This window comes from Amblyomma americanum, chromosome 1, assembly GCF_052857255.1.
Source record: "Amblyomma americanum isolate KBUSLIRL-KWMA chromosome 1, ASM5285725v1, whole genome shotgun sequence".
In the NCBI taxonomy this organism is placed as follows: Eukaryota; Metazoa; Arthropoda; class Arachnida; order Ixodida; family Ixodidae; genus Amblyomma; species Amblyomma americanum.
Genome location: NC_135497.1, coordinates 513,985,654 through 514,003,141, shown reverse-complemented (window position 1 = coordinate 514,003,141; position 17,488 = coordinate 513,985,654). Strand labels below are relative to the sequence as shown.

General features: G+C 47.4%; 1 protein-coding gene across 4 annotated transcripts in view; it reads left to right on the top strand.

Annotated features, from left to right (window-relative positions):
• LOC144116192 (protein zer-1 homolog) overlaps positions 1-17,488 on the top strand; it is a 145,494-nt gene that overhangs the window by 13,734 nt on the left and 114,272 nt on the right. For 2 of the 4 annotated variants that reach the window (XM_077650919.1, XM_077650917.1), the window contains exons 2-3: positions 1,210-1,480; positions 2,350-2,629. In XM_077650919.1, coding sequence (XP_077507045.1) covers positions 1,294-1,480; positions 2,350-2,629 — 467 coding nt within the window. In that variant the 5' untranslated portion in view covers positions 1,210-1,293. The remainder of the gene's footprint in view (positions 1-1,209; positions 1,481-2,349; positions 2,630-17,488) is intronic. The other 2 variants (XM_077650920.1, XM_077650918.1) reach the window with 1 other exon arrangement.

Here is a 17,488-nt window from a genome sequence, read left to right as displayed (position 1 = left end):
ACTGCTGCAACAGGCGAAACAGGTGGCCGTCTCCAATGGGTTCCTGGACTCACTATTTTTTTTTGCTCAAAAATAATTTTATTCATTCATTCATTCTGCTGACATTTGTTTGGTAGCAAATGATTCATTGCTGAGTAATGTGGAGTTAAAAATATAATTTCCTACTGCATGATTCAAGCTCATGATGTTGACGATTGGAAGGACTCTGTAATCACTGGCAGGAAGTATATGGTGATGTTTAGGTTTATGGGGGTTCAACGTCCCAAAGCAACACAGGCTATGAGGGATGCCATAATGAAGGGCTCCGGAAATTTGTACCACCTGGGGTTCTTTAACGTGCACTGACATCGCGCAGTACACAGGGCTCTAGCATTTCATCTTCATTGAAATGCGACTGCCGCTGCCGGGATTGAACCCGTGTCTTTCGGGTCAGCAGCTGAGCACCATAACCACTGAGCCACTGCGGCGGCTGTATGGTGATGTGGCCTAGCCTTGGAGATCCACAAACAGCAGAATTGACATCACCGCTAAAAGGCATATGGGAGCTATGCCTCTATTTAAATCGCCTTTTCTAGCTTAAAAGCTCTGGTTTCAGTAAAAGTAGCCTCTTTGTCATTAGAACTTGGTAATGTGTCTATGCAGGGAAACTTGCATTTGTTCCCAATGTCCCTTTAAAAGGTTTGCACCAGTGACATATGATGAAGCAGTATTCTTTTGGTATACACAGGTAGCTTTGGGTACTCGAAGCAAGCAGACAATGCACCCATTCCTAAATGACACATTTAGAATTCTACTTGCTTTCTGGCCAAAGCGCGTGTTTGGAAGCACTTGAGTTGTGACACAAAGTTTGCTCACATGAGCATGTTCAGCCACATGTTGTTAATCATTGACTGTTTTGTTCTGTAGGTATGCTGAATACTTTTACTTTGAGCTGGAGCTGAAGTAACCCAAGCTGCTATAATTGATATGTTTGAGCTCAGTTGCAAAATGCTTTAGCTACTGGTTCACCACAAAATATTTTATTGTAGCCTAGTGTCATTGCTTGCATGTGACTTGAGGTTTGAGAGTGAGCAGATTGGTTTTAAAAAGTCACCCTTGTGTGTGGTACTGCTGTGGGGCACACAGTCCACGAGGGGAAGATAGGTGGGAAGCCCTCTAGAGTTGCCGCTGTGTCAAGTGGGCTGCAACAAGCAAATTTTTGCTGTGCAGGTCATCTGCATGGTGTCAGCAGTGGGCGTCCTGTGCCGCTGAGGCTGAACCACTCCACAGCAGCGTCCTTTGCTGAGCACAAGCATGGAGCCGCGGCTTCCTGGCTTCCCAACCGTTTGGGAGCCCTACACGGCTGACCGGCTTGTCGACCTGGCTGGTCGGAGGTGCTTGCAGCAGCTGTCGCGGCTTGTGGCTGCAGGTTCAGAGCTCAGGCTGCCGGCGCCACTGTGTGAGCGCCTGATGAAGCTGGCTGCAGAGGACGACATTGTCGGTTAGTGTCTGATTTTTCAGACGGTCTCGCTGTGATTAGTGGGCTCGGGGTATTGTAGCTATACATGGTTTTGCCAAATAACCCCTTTTTTTGCATTCAGCACTTGCCTAAAATAGTTTAGAGCCACTTACAGCTGGCTGTGGGCAGCCCAAAGAAGACAGTTACTTTGTTGGAATTAAAAGGAGGCTGATACGTGACAGTGGGCTGATGCACTGTATTGCATGGGTTATCACACTGAAGTCTCATTAGCGCATGCAAAGCCTTGATGTGTGCATGTGGCTGCCCAGCACTGAGAACAAGTGGTAGACATGTGGTACCAGCACACCAACAAGAGCGCATGAAAAAGGGAACGGAGTGACGAATGCCATGACAGACTTGCCTTTACAGTGATGGGGAAACTTGCATAGAGCATGCCAGGCGGTAGTAACACAGCTGAAGACAAGCGGTGAGTGCTGTGGCAAATGGTCACAGGCATAATGACAAGCTGCAGATATGCACAGCACCAGCAGTACTATGAAAACTGCATTCAAGTTAGTCGCATCATCAGTTGCCATGGTAGCTGGTGTGCAGCCCCTTGTTGCTGGACTTGAGGAATATGGCCGTGCTGTTGCGCTTCGCTGGCCACGGCCTAATGCACATCTTCCTAAAGCACCCATAAGGCCATCACTCCTCATTTGCAAAACTGAGTTTGTCACATTTGCCTGCTTTGAATTGTGTAGCCTCTTTCATCCAGCATAGCCTTGTTGCTTGTGCTAGGTTTTTAGTTGTGAACAGTGCACTTAGGCTAGCCTCAAGCTACCCACAGTTTTTGTTTGTGCCTGCCAGAGAATGGCACTTGGGCACCTCTGCTATATATCAAGGAATGGTAGGTGCAGGCGACAGTGCCACCTGGTGTTCCCTGATTGAGCTGCTCATGTTGGCCCCGGACCGCACGCGCCTGGAGTGGCTGCGGGTCCCAGCAGGCCGGCCACTGAATGATGAGCAGCTGGTGGCCTTAGCCGTGGCTCACCCACTGAGAAACCTGGACCTGGCCAGGTGTGCAGCCCTGACAGTGCGGGTCCTTCCACTGCTGGCACAGAGTGTGGCAGTCTCCACGGGGACGCTGCAGTCACTCAGCTTGCCACCTCACCTCCTGCAGCAGGAAGCCGGGTGGGTCTGCCTCACTTCCTTTTGGCCAGTGTGCCTTAAGGTCACCTGCAACACTGCAGTAGTTGTATTGCTCCAGGTGTCTAAAGTGCCATGTGCATTACATTCAAAATTGTCCGTAATTGGACGGCATGAAACCAAATTTAAAAGAAGCCCATATAATCTAAACGAATCAAGTGAGCCCCATTATAAAACTGAACTGCCTTCCACGGGCGGAGTCAAAAAGGCTGCCTAAATACCACAGAGTATTTGGAGGCGGTCGTGTTTTGTTAAAGACAGAGGGTGTGTGTTAGCACACTGACTGGAAAACAGGTATTGTGTACAGGCTTTACAACGCCGTATCATGGGGGCTGCCATCTTTGATCATGCGATCACGCTGCCATTACACGCCTCCCGACTGCTGGGCGTGCGCCTCTTCGCGACGGCTGCTGCGCCCGATGGTTCGGTTTTGACAGGCAGTGTTTCGCTGATACGGTTGTAAAAGAGTGGGCAGACGACACTGTGGTTTGGCCAAAGCTTCGAAGGACATGCGAGAGCCCTAATTTGATCGCTTGAGGGGTGAAAATGTGATCGGGCTTCATGTCGCGGAGAGCCGCTCAGCTCTCCCACTTCGGGCCAAGGGATGGATCGCCTGAATGCTTGTCCTTGCATCCGCCAAAAGCTTTGCTGAATGTTTTTATTGTTATTGTCTTAAACGGCAAGGTTTAATGCTCGCAGATCGTTGTCGTGTTGTGTACATGCATGCAGAAACCGCTCTAAAACGCTCGCATGCACATCGTATGCATTTGTTTACAACCTATTAGCGGTGCTTAGGAAACCGAAAATATTTTCTACTGGTTTTAAACACAGAAAGGCCACAAAAATAAATAGGCACAGAAATGCTAACTATCATGGTAGCAGTACCATGCATAAAGCAGTCTTCACGAGCTCCCGTGCAATTGGTTTGAAGGATTCCGCGATATTATTGTTAGAACGTGCGCATGGAAACAAGTTAATACTACATGAAGTTCACAATTATGTCGGCCTCACATATAAAATTGTGGTACGCTCCACGCTCAATATACGGGCATGAAAATGCTCGACGGCTCGTTGGTGGTAAGTAATCAGCTTCACTCTGAGCGCTGGCCTGCGGAGTCGCTTTTAGTGACTGTCTCGCATGAACCGCGAGGAAGTGACAACCACCCAGCACACCAGCCGTAACGCAAATGCTTTATTATGAATATGGTCCACGAAAACCGTGCTACTTGGAGCGAAATTCAACAGTAGCACGATCGACGTCATATAATACACGGACTGACGGTAAGCGTTGTTCGCTCGAGCAGCGTGCACTGCATAATCTGCAGTATCAGTATGTAAGAGCGTAAGTCATCTTTCTTTGCCGTTCCTAATTCGTCCTCGGGTGCTCCTGTTTCTAATGGCCGCACACCTTAACTTACGAGCAATGGGGTCTCGCTACACACGCGGACGCAACTGCACAGCATCTGAAAGCACAAGTGACGGTTTCGGTGGCAGAACAGCTTGTTCATGCGGCTTTGTTGGGCACTTGCCCTCGAAGATTTTCCAAGATCAAAACCTTTCTTCCTGTATTGGCTATCCAGTGCTGGCAAACGTGTGTTATGGTCACCTGTTTGGAAAGGTGCATGCCGAACGGGCTCGACAGGGGCAGTGCGTCCTTGTATTTAGTTCCGTGATGATCGCAAATGATCTCATCCCGCACCTTTAACTCTCCATCTCAATTCTTGCAATCCACAATACACTACGTATTCCCTCTGCTTTTTCACATATTCATTGAAAGAACACATTCGGCAGCCACCTGCGTTATTTCAACTGCTGTGTCGAGGCATACACGCTGGCGACTTACGAGGCCCGTAATGGTGCCGTGTTCCTAGCGCGCCTGTGTCGTCATCTGGTCTCAAACGGAAGAATCGCGTGCTGTAAACGGTCTATAGTGCTGGAGAGGGAGACAACGAATGTGCTAAGTGCCACAAGGGTTTGGCCATGGTGTCACCATTTGCACCCATTCAGTCATGCTCTTCCGCTTTGAAGAAAAATGCCATGAACTAGGCATACTGGATGCAATTCCCGATATTGCTCGGAGGCCCAACCCACTACGACCTTGGTATAGTTGTCATGCCATGTGTGCCATGTGTGCACTAAGTGAAAAAATATGACATATACAGAGCTTTTTACAGATACGATTAAAAAATCACGCAACTCGTCAAAAGTGCATTGATAAAGGACAAATGGGAGAGAGATACCGTATTTACTTGGGTAATCCTCGCTCTTTTTTTCCCTGAAAATCAACGCGAAGTTGGGGGGTGCGATAATTATGCGGGGAAAATTTTCAAGCAAATGTTTCGGAGTGTTAAATGCAAAGATGAATGGGTGCAAGATCAGGACTGTCAGGTCCACAATTGTAAATATAACGAAAACATTACTTTCAAGCGTAACTTACCTTCGTTATGAAAGTACAGGGTGAACGTAAGCTCAAGCTGCTAAAGCACTTTATTTGCTGCGCGCAACCTCGCCGTCACTACTCGCGTTGCGTACGTCCTGCAGGCAATTCTACTCTTCATCAGAGTCCGTGTCGACACTGGAATCGATGGTTTCTTCATCTTCCGATGCTTCTTCGTCGTCCCACACCAGGTGGTCCTCGGTCGCATCCAGGGCGTTCGAAATTCCTGTTTTCTTGAAGCTTCTGGCCACCATGTTTACATCAATCATCCCCCATGCCTCTGATACCCAGCTGCACAGCAGCTCCACGGACGGTCTTTTGATCTTGCCGCCCGGCATCACAGCATGTTCACCTTCGGCCATCCATTCTGCGTACAGCCTCCGGACGTTATCTTTAAATGGCTTGTTCAAAGATACGTCAAGAGGCTGTAGCATTGATGTGAGGCCGCCGGGTATAACAGCCAAGTCCGTGCGCAGTTCCTTGAACTTCGCCCGAACCGACTCTTGAAGATGGCCCCGAAAGCTATCAAGCACGAGGAGCGATGGAAAAAGAAGCGCTCCCGGTCGCCGCCCCCACACAGTCTTCAACCAGTCCACCATAAGGTCCACGGTCATCCACCCCTTTTTTTGGACGCGCACGTGTATACCAGGGGGGAGATTTCCTTTCGGGAGGGTCTTCCACTTGAAAATGACGTACGGTGGGAGCTTCCGCCCGTCCGCCGTCACGCCTAGCATGACCGTGCACCTCTGTTTTTCGGCACCTGTAGTCCTGACGTGCACAGTCCGAGCGCCTGTCTGTTCGACTGTCCTGCTGCTGGGCATATCGAAATTCAGCGGAGTTTGGTCTGCGTTCCCTATCTGGGAGAGCAAGCAGTTTTTCTCCTGCCGGATCCTGATAACGAATCGATGAAAGTCCACTATTTTCTCTTCATAGGCTGCGGGCAGGCGCTGGCAAAGCGTCGTTCGCCTCCTGAGCGAGAGTCCATTGCGCCGCATAAATCGTGTGGCCCACCCGTTACTAGCGCGGAAGTTTTGCACCGGGATGCCCTCCTTTCTTGTGATTACGAGCGCCTGGTTCCGTATCAAATCAATCGACACAGCACACCCATCCGCTCGTCGAGCCTTGATATATTTTAGTAAAGAGGATTCGACGGCAGGAAATTTCCCAGTCTTCGGTCCACGGAAGGCCCGGCGCGTCTTACCAGTCGTCTTGAGTTCATCGTGCTGCCGTCTCCAATACCGGACGCAAAACTCGTTGACGCCGAAGTGTCTGCTGCCGGCGCGTTTGCCATGTTCCAACGCATACACAATAGCTTTTAGCTTAAAAGCAGCTGTGTAGCTTGCGTAGTGCCCATGGCGAAGCGGCACAAAGAGCACGGTGCAACACACAAACAAGGCAAACGAGGCCTACGAGACACCGGAGAGCTGGAGACACCTTTGCGAAATGGCGTAGCGGTGGTGAGTGGATGAGCGGTAGCGGCGGTGGCAGCGGATGATAGCACAGTACCGCCGCCTAGTAGCACGCGCGCCCAACCATGGCAGTTAGTTGCGGCCGCAGTCAATAGATGGCGATCGCTAGGGGTAATGAACATAGATGAAGATGGTTCCAGAAGTCTAGGTAGTGACCACAAGTGTATCAAGTTGAGCTTCAGAAGAAAAAGCAATGTAGGACTGAAGCGAGATGAACAATCAGGGGGGAATTTTTACTCAGAAAAGCAATTGGAAGCAGCAGCCAAACAAATCGAGAAAGTAATTTTTGAGGATAGTGAGACAGAATGGACTTATACCAAATTAACTCGATTACTGGAGCTAGAGCTAGCTAAGGTGCGAGTAAAGCTAAAAGGGAAAAGATGCAAACTCAAGAGTTGGTGGGATGAGGAGGTCAAGAGGGCAATAGAGAAGCGCAAGGAAGCGTCCAGGGAACACAGATATTCCAAGAAGAGGGGGGAACCAAAACCCGAAGTAGACAGAAAATGGGATACCTTCATAAAGTGTAGAAGGGACGCATCCTATTTGATTAATGAGAAAATTAGAAGAAAGGGGGCCCAATGAATGTCAAAAGTAAATAAAAAGGATAGAAAAGCAGCCCAAAAATTCTGGAAACATCTAAATGCAATGAGTAATAAAACTAGGCTAGAACAAAGGTTTATTGTTACAGATGAGGGTATTCGACTAGAAGGGGATGAAGCAATAAAACACATAGGAACAAGGATGACGGAAAAATTTTCAGCAAAGCACGTGGTACATAATTTATCGAAGGAGGATAGACCGGTTACAGCAATAGCTTCACTTGAGCAAGGAGAGTGGCAAAGGGCAGAGAAGAAGGTTCCTAGTGGCACATCAACAGGACCAGATGGTATCCCGATTATGTTGATAAAGAAGTTAGGACCAAAATCCAAGCAAACATTAATACAGGTAGTGAACAAAATGATAGTGGATGAGAAAGTCCCCGATGAATGGCGATTAAGTAGAATAAATATGATATACAGTGTTGTGCGTTTTTATCGTGAACACTTAAACAAATTTCCCCGCCTCAACCGCTGGCTCATTTACCGTGAAACTGCACACAGAGCTTGCGTATTATGGTAACTTTTGTATCGTAGCAAGTTTGACAACGGTACTTACTTAGTTGAGCCGTGCATGATGCGAAAACGTAACCGTCTACGTAGAGATCGGCAACCAAAACGCGCAGACGACGCTTTTTCGCTGAAGGGCGGCAGTGGCACCATCTGTTTTCGGCAGTAGAAAACGTCACGACAAGGTCGCCGAGACGAGCGTTGCAAACAATATTTTTTGAAAGGTAAAGCCTCTTTAAATCTGTTGTTCTGATATTTTTTCCGCTCAATTAGCCGAAACTGTTGCAAGCGCTTCAGTTGAAGCAGTCGAAACGGCCGGAACGGCATATTCAAAGGGCCGCGCTTCTCGAAACACTCGCCTAGGCGGCTTTGTCGTGACACTTTCGACTGCCAAAAACAGATGGCGCCACTGCCGCAGCTCAGCAAAAAAACGTCGTCTGCGGGGTTTGGTTCGCCGATCTCTACGTAGACGATTGCGTTTTCGCATCATGCACGGCTCAACTAAGTAAGTACCGTTGTCAAACTTGCTACGATACAAAAGTTACCATAATATGTAAGCTCTGTGTGCAGTTTCACGGCAAATGAGCCAGCGGTTGAGGCGGGGAAACTTTTTAAAGTCTTCACGATAAAAACGCACAACACTGTATAAGGGAAAGGGGGACAAAGCAGACGTAAGTAACTATCGTCCCATAACAGTGACATCTGTGGTTTGCAGGGTGGTGATGCAGATTATAAAGGATAGAATGCAGGCTTGGGTGGAAAACAAGGGGGTGTTAGGGGAACTACAGAATGGGTTCCGGAAACAAAGGAGGTTGGAGGACAATCTATTTTCATTGACACAGTGTATAGAAATTGCGGAAAAGGAACACAGGCCCTTATGGCTAGCATTTCTGGATATTAGGGGAGCCTATGACAACGTTACTCAGGAGCATTTGTGGGACATACTGGGCACATTGGATGTGGAAAATGGAGTAATTAATCTTTTAAACGGTATATATAGAGGTAACAGAGTGCTCATAAAATGGGAAAAAAATGTATTGGGGCCTCTAGAGATACAGCGGGGGCTTAGGCAAGGATGTCCTCTGTCCCCTTTGTTGTTCATGTTGTACCTGCAAGGGTTGGAGACCAAGCTAGAGGGGAGCGGACTAGGCTTCAACCTATCTTTTTTTCAAGCAAGGGGAATGGATTAAACAGACATTACCGGGACTAATATACGCGGACGATATAGTGATAATGGCTGACAACAGGGAAGACCTGCAGAAGTTGTTAGACATATGCAGTACAGAGGGAGATAGATTAGGCTTCAAGTATAGTAAGGAAAAATCTGCAGTCGTGATATTTAATGAAGAGGGTGGCGAGCATAGAATACAGGAGTTCGTGCTAAAAGTAGTGAATGAATACAAGTACCTTGGGGTGTGGATAAATAGCAGTGCTGAGTATCTGACAGAGCATGAAAAATATGTAATGAATAAAGCTAGTAGGAATGCAGCTGTCATGAAAAATAGGGCACTGTGGAATTACAATAGGTATAAGGTGGTAAGAGGGATCTGGAAAGGGGTGATGGTCCCTAGCCTGACCTTCGGTAATGCGGTCCTGTGTATGAGGCCAGATGTTCAAGCAAGGCTAGAAATTAAACAACGGGGAGTAGGGAGGTTAGCTTTGGGAGCACATGGCAATACACCAAATCAGGGGGTACAGGGTGATATGGGATGGGCGTCTTTCGAGAGCAGAGAGGCTAGCAGTAAGGTAGCATTTGAGGAACGATTGAGAAAGATAGAGGAAAAGCAGTGGGCTAGGAAAGTTTTCAGATACCTGTATATAAAGAATGTTGACACGAAATGGAGAAAGCGAACTAGAAAATTGACAAGGAAATATCTGGACAGCAGTAAGGGGGCAAATCAGCAATTATCGGTTAAGAAAAAGGTTAAAGAAACAGAGAGAGCTCTGTGGAAACAGGGATGCTGACGAAATCGGCACTGGGAACATACCGGACCTTTAAACAGGAAATTGTCAAAGAAAATATCTATGATAATTGTAGGGGAAGCTCTTTGTTGTTTGAGGCCAGGACTGGAGTTTTGCGGACTAAGACGTATAGAGTCAGGTACCATGAGATAGACACTTTGTGCATTGCTGGCGGAGAGGAGGAGGAAATGGCTGAACACTTGATACTTTTCTGTAAAGGGCTTCACCCTACAGTGGAAAGCAGCGGGGCTGACTTAACCCAAGGCATTGGGGTTTAGGGATAGTGAGGGAAAGTGGATTTTAAGAGGTTAGAAGTAACCAAGCGAAGGTTATCTGATTGGTGGCTAAAAGCAAGACAGGAGTAAAATTTCACAAGACATGGCTAGGTGGCTTGAGCCACCGCCCGATTTAAAGGTTTCAGCCGTATCCATCCATCCATCCAGACGGCTCGCGGCAGTAATTTTGGGGGTGCGATGATTATGCGGGGAAAAAAAAAGTTTCCTATTTTTGATAGCCAATGGGGGTGCGAGCATTACGCGAGTGCGAGCATTATGCGAGTAAATACGGTAAAACATTTATTATTGCATTGAAGTGTTCTACGAGTCAGGTAGGCGGACTCCTCAGTTCAGGACTCCGGTGGCTTGGACGGATGCCTGGACCAGTCTGATGATGCGACACTGGTCCTCCAGACCATTGCTGGTCAGCGCTGCCTCCCACTGCTCGTATGATGTCTGTAATATTTTTAGATGAGGTGGTTTTTGGGGACAATTCCAGGAAATGTGAAACAGCGTAGGCTTTTCGCCGCACCATGGACAGAAGGGGCGGTATTTGGAAGGGTGAATGAAGCTGTACAAGTACAGGTTAGGGAAGGTATTCATTTGTATTCACCTCCAAAATGTGGCTTCTTCTGTGGTGAGTTTAATATGGGGAGGGGGATATATTCTACGATCTAATCTAAGCATCTGCAGCCGTTCCCCATAGTTTGATGGTAGAGGGGTGAGGTACGGGCAAAGATCCGCTCGGTTTGTTAGCTCACGAGCTAGATCGTTTGCCGCCTCATTGCCTTCAAGACCTGAATGGCCCGGGGTCCAACTAATGTTATGGGGGCGTTGAAGTGTAGGTGAGAGGCCTGACGGTATGAGTAGAGCCGCTGTCATTTTTGGGACTCTCCCTGTAATATAATATTGACAGGCTCGCTTCGAGTCTGTTATTATGTGAGCTGATTTGTCTGCCAGATCACAATGCCTTATGGCAAGGGCGATGGCGGAGGCTTCCGCCGCGGCAGGATCCTCAGCCCGGAGTGAAACACTCGTCAGTAGTTGAAAATTGTGGTCAAGGGCGTCTGCAACAAAGATGCTAGGTTCAGTGTACGCCGCCACGTCTGCATAGACTGCTTTGTGATCTGACTCTATAGTCGGGTACAACTTTAGAAGACAGGAGAGATGACGAGAGATGACCCGCCCAGATGACCGAAGTGCAGCAGCCAATTGCCTCCGCGACTAAAGATATAGTCCCGCTCAAAAAATTGTGACTGCTTCTAAAACGCGTATTTCTCTGTATAAACAAGATTTGTGTATCTTGATGAGTGGTTTAGTAAAAATGTCATGATGCAAATGCTTCAGCACATGCCGGATCGCGAGAGAAAAGTAACTCTGTGCCTTCTACAACGCTCTGCATCGTCTGCTACGGAGCGAGATCGACGGCACCGGGCGTGTAATTACAAAACAGTCTGGCTCAATAGCATAGGATTCATATGTACTTTTTGTGTGTTTTCACAAGCTTATTTTTTTAATGTGTGAGGCTTATTTTTCAATTGCTACTTGTTTCTTTTTTTTTTGCGGTTGCGAACCTACAATCTCGTGAGTTCACGCACGTTCGCGCACGGCATTCCGTACCTCTTTTCCGCCATGGAGCACAGCGAGGTGACATCGGAACGCGAGCCTTTGTTGCCGAACGAGCCTTGTGTCGCATCGATGATCACACCACCAAGGAGCCTCGGCAAGAGGAAGAGCGGCCGCATCCTGAACAGCGATTCACGCAACATGATCCTCCACTGCTACACGTTTTGGCGTAACAGGGAGCCTGAACGCAGCGTAGAGGAGACGAGCAAGTTTGTCGCTGACATGGTCGGTGTCAGCGAAAGAACTGTGTTCAGGGTGAGGAAGGAAGTTAAAGCTTCGCATTTTTCGGGTGGAAAACTGACGACGCCGTCCCGAAAGCGCCCACGCAATGCGGAGAAGAGAAGACGCAGCGCGAAGTTTGACAGCTTCACGTTGTGCGCGCTGAGGTCATGTGTGCACGATTTCTTTCGCCGCAACGAGATACAGACGGTCGAGAAGATCACTACCGAGTTCTCGGAACGTATGGAACTCCCATCACTAAAGCGGTGGACTGTGCGTCGCCTGCTTGCCGAGATCGGCTTCAAGAACGAAAAGAGAAGCCGCAACTCGCTGCTTATCGACCGGGATGACATCACCGATTGGCAGAATCGCTACCTCCGTGACGTGGAGCGCTACTGAGCGGAAGGCCGAAAGATCTTCTACCTGGACGAGACATGGGTGACGGCGGGACACACTCGGTCGATCGTGTGGACAGACACCGTGGTGCAGAAGCGCGGACGCCTGTTCGCTCGAGCAAATGGCCTAACGACGGGTCTAAAACAACCTTCTGGGAAAGGTCAGCGCCTGATACATCGGCAGCGAGGATGGCTTCGTCGACGGCTGCTTGGATGTATTCCGAGGCCAAAAGACAGGCGACTACCACGAGGAAATGGACGGCAATCGCTTTTAAGGCTGGTTTAATGGCGTTCTGCAGAAGTTGCCAGCTGGTAGCGTCATTGTTTTAGACAATGCACCTTACCATAGCCGGCGAGAAGAGAAATTGCCAACCACGGCCTGGAAGAAGGAGAAGATACAGGAGTGGCTCACAAGCAAGATCACCTACGCTGAAAGGATGATAAAGAAGCAGCTGCTTGAGCTGGTGGCATCTGTAAAGTCACGCTTTCTGAGCTACATCGTAGACAATGCAGCTGTAAGTGCCGGTTACATTGTACTCAGGCTCCCGCCGTACCACTGCGAATTTAATCCCATTGAGCTTGTTTGGGCCAAGGTCAAAAATGGCATCGCTGCGGACAACAGAGACTTCAAGCTGTCCACGGTCGACGCCATCTTGAGGGAGAGAATCAAGCACGTAGCGGCGGAAGACTGGGCGAAGAGCATTCAGCACGTGATGGACTTGGAGGCAAAGTTCAGACTTGACACATCTGGGAGTGAGCACATTCAACACATCATCATCCAGCTGGGTGAAGATGACACTGAAGAAAGTGACTCCGACTGCGAGCTGTCTGGCATTGAGCCACTCGGCGAAGCATAACGGCTTCTTTTAACGAAAGAACGGCCTTTATTAGGGCTACCAAAATTTTTCCCGTTGGTTCGCAACAGACAACCATCCATTCCGTGACCTCTGAAATAAATAAGCAGTTCCATTTATGGCGTATTCCTTATAATAGAAGCTCAATTCTGATAAGCAACGCCCAGCACACATTGTGCTTGATTTAAGAAGTGGCATAGAAACATGTTTAAATGCTGGTATATCTGAATTGAAACACAACTGTTAACTCTGATTATCTTTGGCGGGCTCAAAATGCTCATTCAGGCAGCCACCATCTAGTTTGACGGGCCCCATGTTGAAATAACAGTAGTCAGAGCACGCTTTATGGCTCTGTTAGCAGTCTGCACTGGAAATCGCAGTCATTTCATAGCCAGTGCTGCTACGATACCAGTAGTCAACACGAAACTGACAGCCATTGTTAGCAGCTTGCACGCCAAAGCACATTCATGTGGTTGCATTGTTTATTTTGGTTATCTGGCTCACACAAGTAATGAGAATAAGAGAATAAATATAAAGCATCATTAGCTTATTGAGGCCCAAAATGCTCATTCAGACAGCCATCGTCGAGTTTGACGGGCCCCATGTTGAAATAAGAGTAGTCAGAGCACGCTTTATGGCTCTGTTAGCAGTATGCACTGGAAATCGCAGTCATGTCATAGCCAGTGCTGCTGCGATACCAGTAGTCAACACGAAACTGACAGCCACTGTTAGCAGCTTGCACGCCAAAGCACATTCATGTGGTAGCATTGTTTATTTTGGTTATCTGGCTCACACAAGTAATGAGAATAAGAGAATGAATATAAAGCATCATTAGCTTATTGAGGCCCAAAATGCTCATTCAGGCAGCCATCGTTGAGTTTGACGGGCCCCATGTTGAAATAAGAGTAGTCAGAGCACGCTTTATGGCTCTGTTAGCAGTATGCACTGAAAATCACAGCCTTGTCATAGGCAGTGCAGCTGCGATACCAGTAGTCAACACGAAACTGACAGCCACTGTTAGCAGATTGCACGCCAAAGCACATTCATGTGGTTGCATTGTTTATTTTGGTTATCTGGCTCACACAAGTAATGAGAATAAGAGAATAAATATAAAACATCATTAGCTTATTGAGGCCCAAAATGCTCATTCAGGCAGCCATCGTCGAGTTTGTCGGGCCCCATGTAGAAATAACAGTAGTCAGAGCACGCTTTATGGCTCTGTTAGCAGTATGCACTGAAAAGCGCAGCCTTGTCATAGCCAATTTTTAATTTATTTATCTGACTCTGTCATTAACACGAATGCAAGCACAATTATTAACGTGAATAACTTTGCTAGCATTTTCTTTTGTCATATTTACGTACCGGAAAAATGCTCAGCAAGGTTGAACGTGTTTTAGTGAGTCACTTTGTTAATTACAAGCCTTAGGCAAAGTGACGGCCAGATTCAGACAGTGATATTGGTGAGGTAATAAATGGTGAAAGCTGAAAAAGCTCTCACAGCACTGCTTTGCTGGACTCCATTCACTAGAAAACTGCATTTGTAATGATGAAAGCGTCAAGACAGGAAATGATAATCCACTGCACAATGTTATGTGTACCCCCACATGTGACGGGCAGCGAAACCATCTATTTATTAAGACTGAATGCAACAACATCGCAAGATGCTGTTGCACAATATGGCACCCTTTCATGTGCACTCCTGGCGAGCTGCCGTATGCACTGATGCGTAAACACATTAACAGGGGTAAGAGACGAAGTTATTGCGCAAGCCACGTGATGCTTTTAACATTTTGTATCGGTCAATGTTTCTGTCGTCACAGCTGATAGAAGTTGCAAGTTGGCGATGGCGGCGATCTGCTGCACATATCAGCGGGCCAGCCAAGCCAAGCCGCACACCATTTGTACGACAATTGCCTTGTTGCTTATATTTTTTTTCTTGTTTTTCGAAGGAGTCTTGCCGCTCTGGCGCCAGTGCGCCCTTCTCTCGCTTCCGTCTGTATGGTATTTCTATTCTTCCAGCGCGCCAAAACTCCGCACGTGTCCCGTGCTTTTCGCCATTTATGTGGTGAGGCCTCATCACATGAGACACCACATGTGAAGAAGCTCCTGTTCTTCCGTTTCAGACACTGAAAGAAGTTGCAGAGACCCTTATCATTGTGGAGCGGTTTGGGTTTCGCCACTCCTGATAGCATGCATGAATTAAAACATTTGATGGAGCTGTAAGAAATCGTTGCCACGCAGTTTTAATCTTAAAAGGAGGTAACAATTGCCCAGGTTCTCACTTAATAAATTTTGATTTCACGAGAATGGTTTTGGTAGTTTTGAGGGGCCATTCGATAATTCGACTTTCGGATAATTCGGATGTTTTTTCCACTCCCTTGAAGTCTGAGTCAGGTTTTACTGTAGAGCCCGTAATAGGAGACATCAGACACACTGTAATAACAGCACATACACAAGGACAGGTAATAAAGTTCTGTGGGTCCCTAGCCACATGGGAATCAGCAGGAATGCGCTGATAAATATGCTGCATGTGTCCATAACTGTACAATAACGCACACAAACATACCTCATAAAGATTGCATGAAGTTTGTCCAGAGTAAACTGAGAGCTAAATGGCAGGCTTCGTGAACAGCAAACTTCACCTGATTAAGCCTATCATTGAGGAACAGAAATGATGTACGTCATCAGGAATGCCTTATCGAAGTAATCTTATGTCGCCTTTGCATTGGACATACACATCTGACACACAGCCTCATACTCTTGAAGCAAGCAAGACTTGCATGTGAAGCATGTGGAGAGGAGCTCCCTATCAGCCGCATCCTACTGTCATGGACAAGACTTTAGGAAATAAGAAATAAACATTTTACACTTCCTTATAATGAACACGTCCTGTTCCACCCTAGCGTACTGCTAGGATAAAATGCCCTGGTTCAGTTTTCATGTTTTTATGTTTTAAAAGAAGTAAACCATCTAAACAAACTCTGGCTTAAAAAAAAAAACCCTGTGTTGTGCATCATGGCCTTAGTTGCCTATGGGCCATAAAACCCAACACAACATTCAGTCGTGTGTCACCAGTGTCACCCAGTTAGTGAGGTTTGGTATGGTTTATGGGGGTTTAATGTCCCAAAGTGACTCGGGCTATGAGGGGTGCCATAGTGAAGGGCTCCGGAAATTTGTACCACCTGGGGTTCTTTAACGCGCACTGACATCGCACAGTACACGGGCCTCTAGAATTTCGCCTCCATCGAAATTCGACAGCCGCGGCCGGGATCGAACCCACGTCTTTCGGGTCAGCAGCCAAGCGCCATAACCACTGAGCCACTGCGGCGGCTGGGTTAGTGAGGTGCCAAGACAGGGAGAGCAGCAAAACAATTCATGCCTGAGACCTGCTGTTAGAAATTCATTTAGGTACATTTTGCAGTGCTGCACCTTTGTTTCAGTAGGTGGCAGTTCGCATGGGCTGTTTTCTTGGCCTCTGAATGGTGTATGGTGTTGATGAAGCATGTCCAGTTATTGTTCCGATGAAACTAAATGTATCATTTATTTAAGATTAAAGGCACGGGGTACGCCTTGTACTCCCCATGTATTTTGAGAAACATTTAAGACACCTTTTCTCAACAATTATAATGCATAGCTCATTAGAGTTTCTTCCATTTTGTTTCCCATTCTGTCTTAATTTAACTGAACAACAATTATGGTTTGGTAGTTATACCATATTCACCGCTTTATGAACCCACTTTTTTTTCCAGAAAAGCTGGCATCAATTTGGGGGGGAGGGTTCATTGCGCAGGGAAAAAAAATTTCGAGAGATTTTTTTGCGAGAGTTGTAATTTCATATCATACGTCCACCCTTCCGTCTGTCATCAACAAAACCACATGGTCAGCCACGTTCATATCGCCAGTTTATAGTATCATTCTCTTCGAAAGGTGCTTGCTGTATCATGGCGTGATTCTTTGATTTTGTGATAGTCAAAGGCACTGGCCAATTGTGGTGAGATAAAGCAGACACGTTGAACACCGACCCTGAAAGTCAGGTGCGCGTTTTTGTACGCAATATCAAAAAAACTTGTGGGACGGTTGTGAGCGTATAGTACAAATGTTTAAGCGTTAGGTGTGGTGTGAGAGGCATTTTCTCTCCCGTTCTCGAGCTGACCAAATCGCATGGGGAGGTCCTGCTTCCTCGATAGCATTGCAGTGTGGTGGATGTCTTATAGCATTCTGGTTGAAACTGCTGCACTCCTCTCAGATGTTAGAGTGCTTGCCGGCATTTTAAGCATAGGCTGGCACAGCCGGGCATGCAGTAGCACGCCGAGCAAGCCACCGCTGCCAGCACTCCTGTCAAGGGTGCCACAGAGTCTTGGCACTCTGACAAGTCCGCAGAGTGTGTCACCCCCACAGAAGCTCTCTTCAGAAGATAATACGCCATAATGTTACTTGCGCACAGCAGTGTGGTGTGTCACCAAGGTCTGCACTGCGGACGGTGTGAAACTGAGGAATGCAG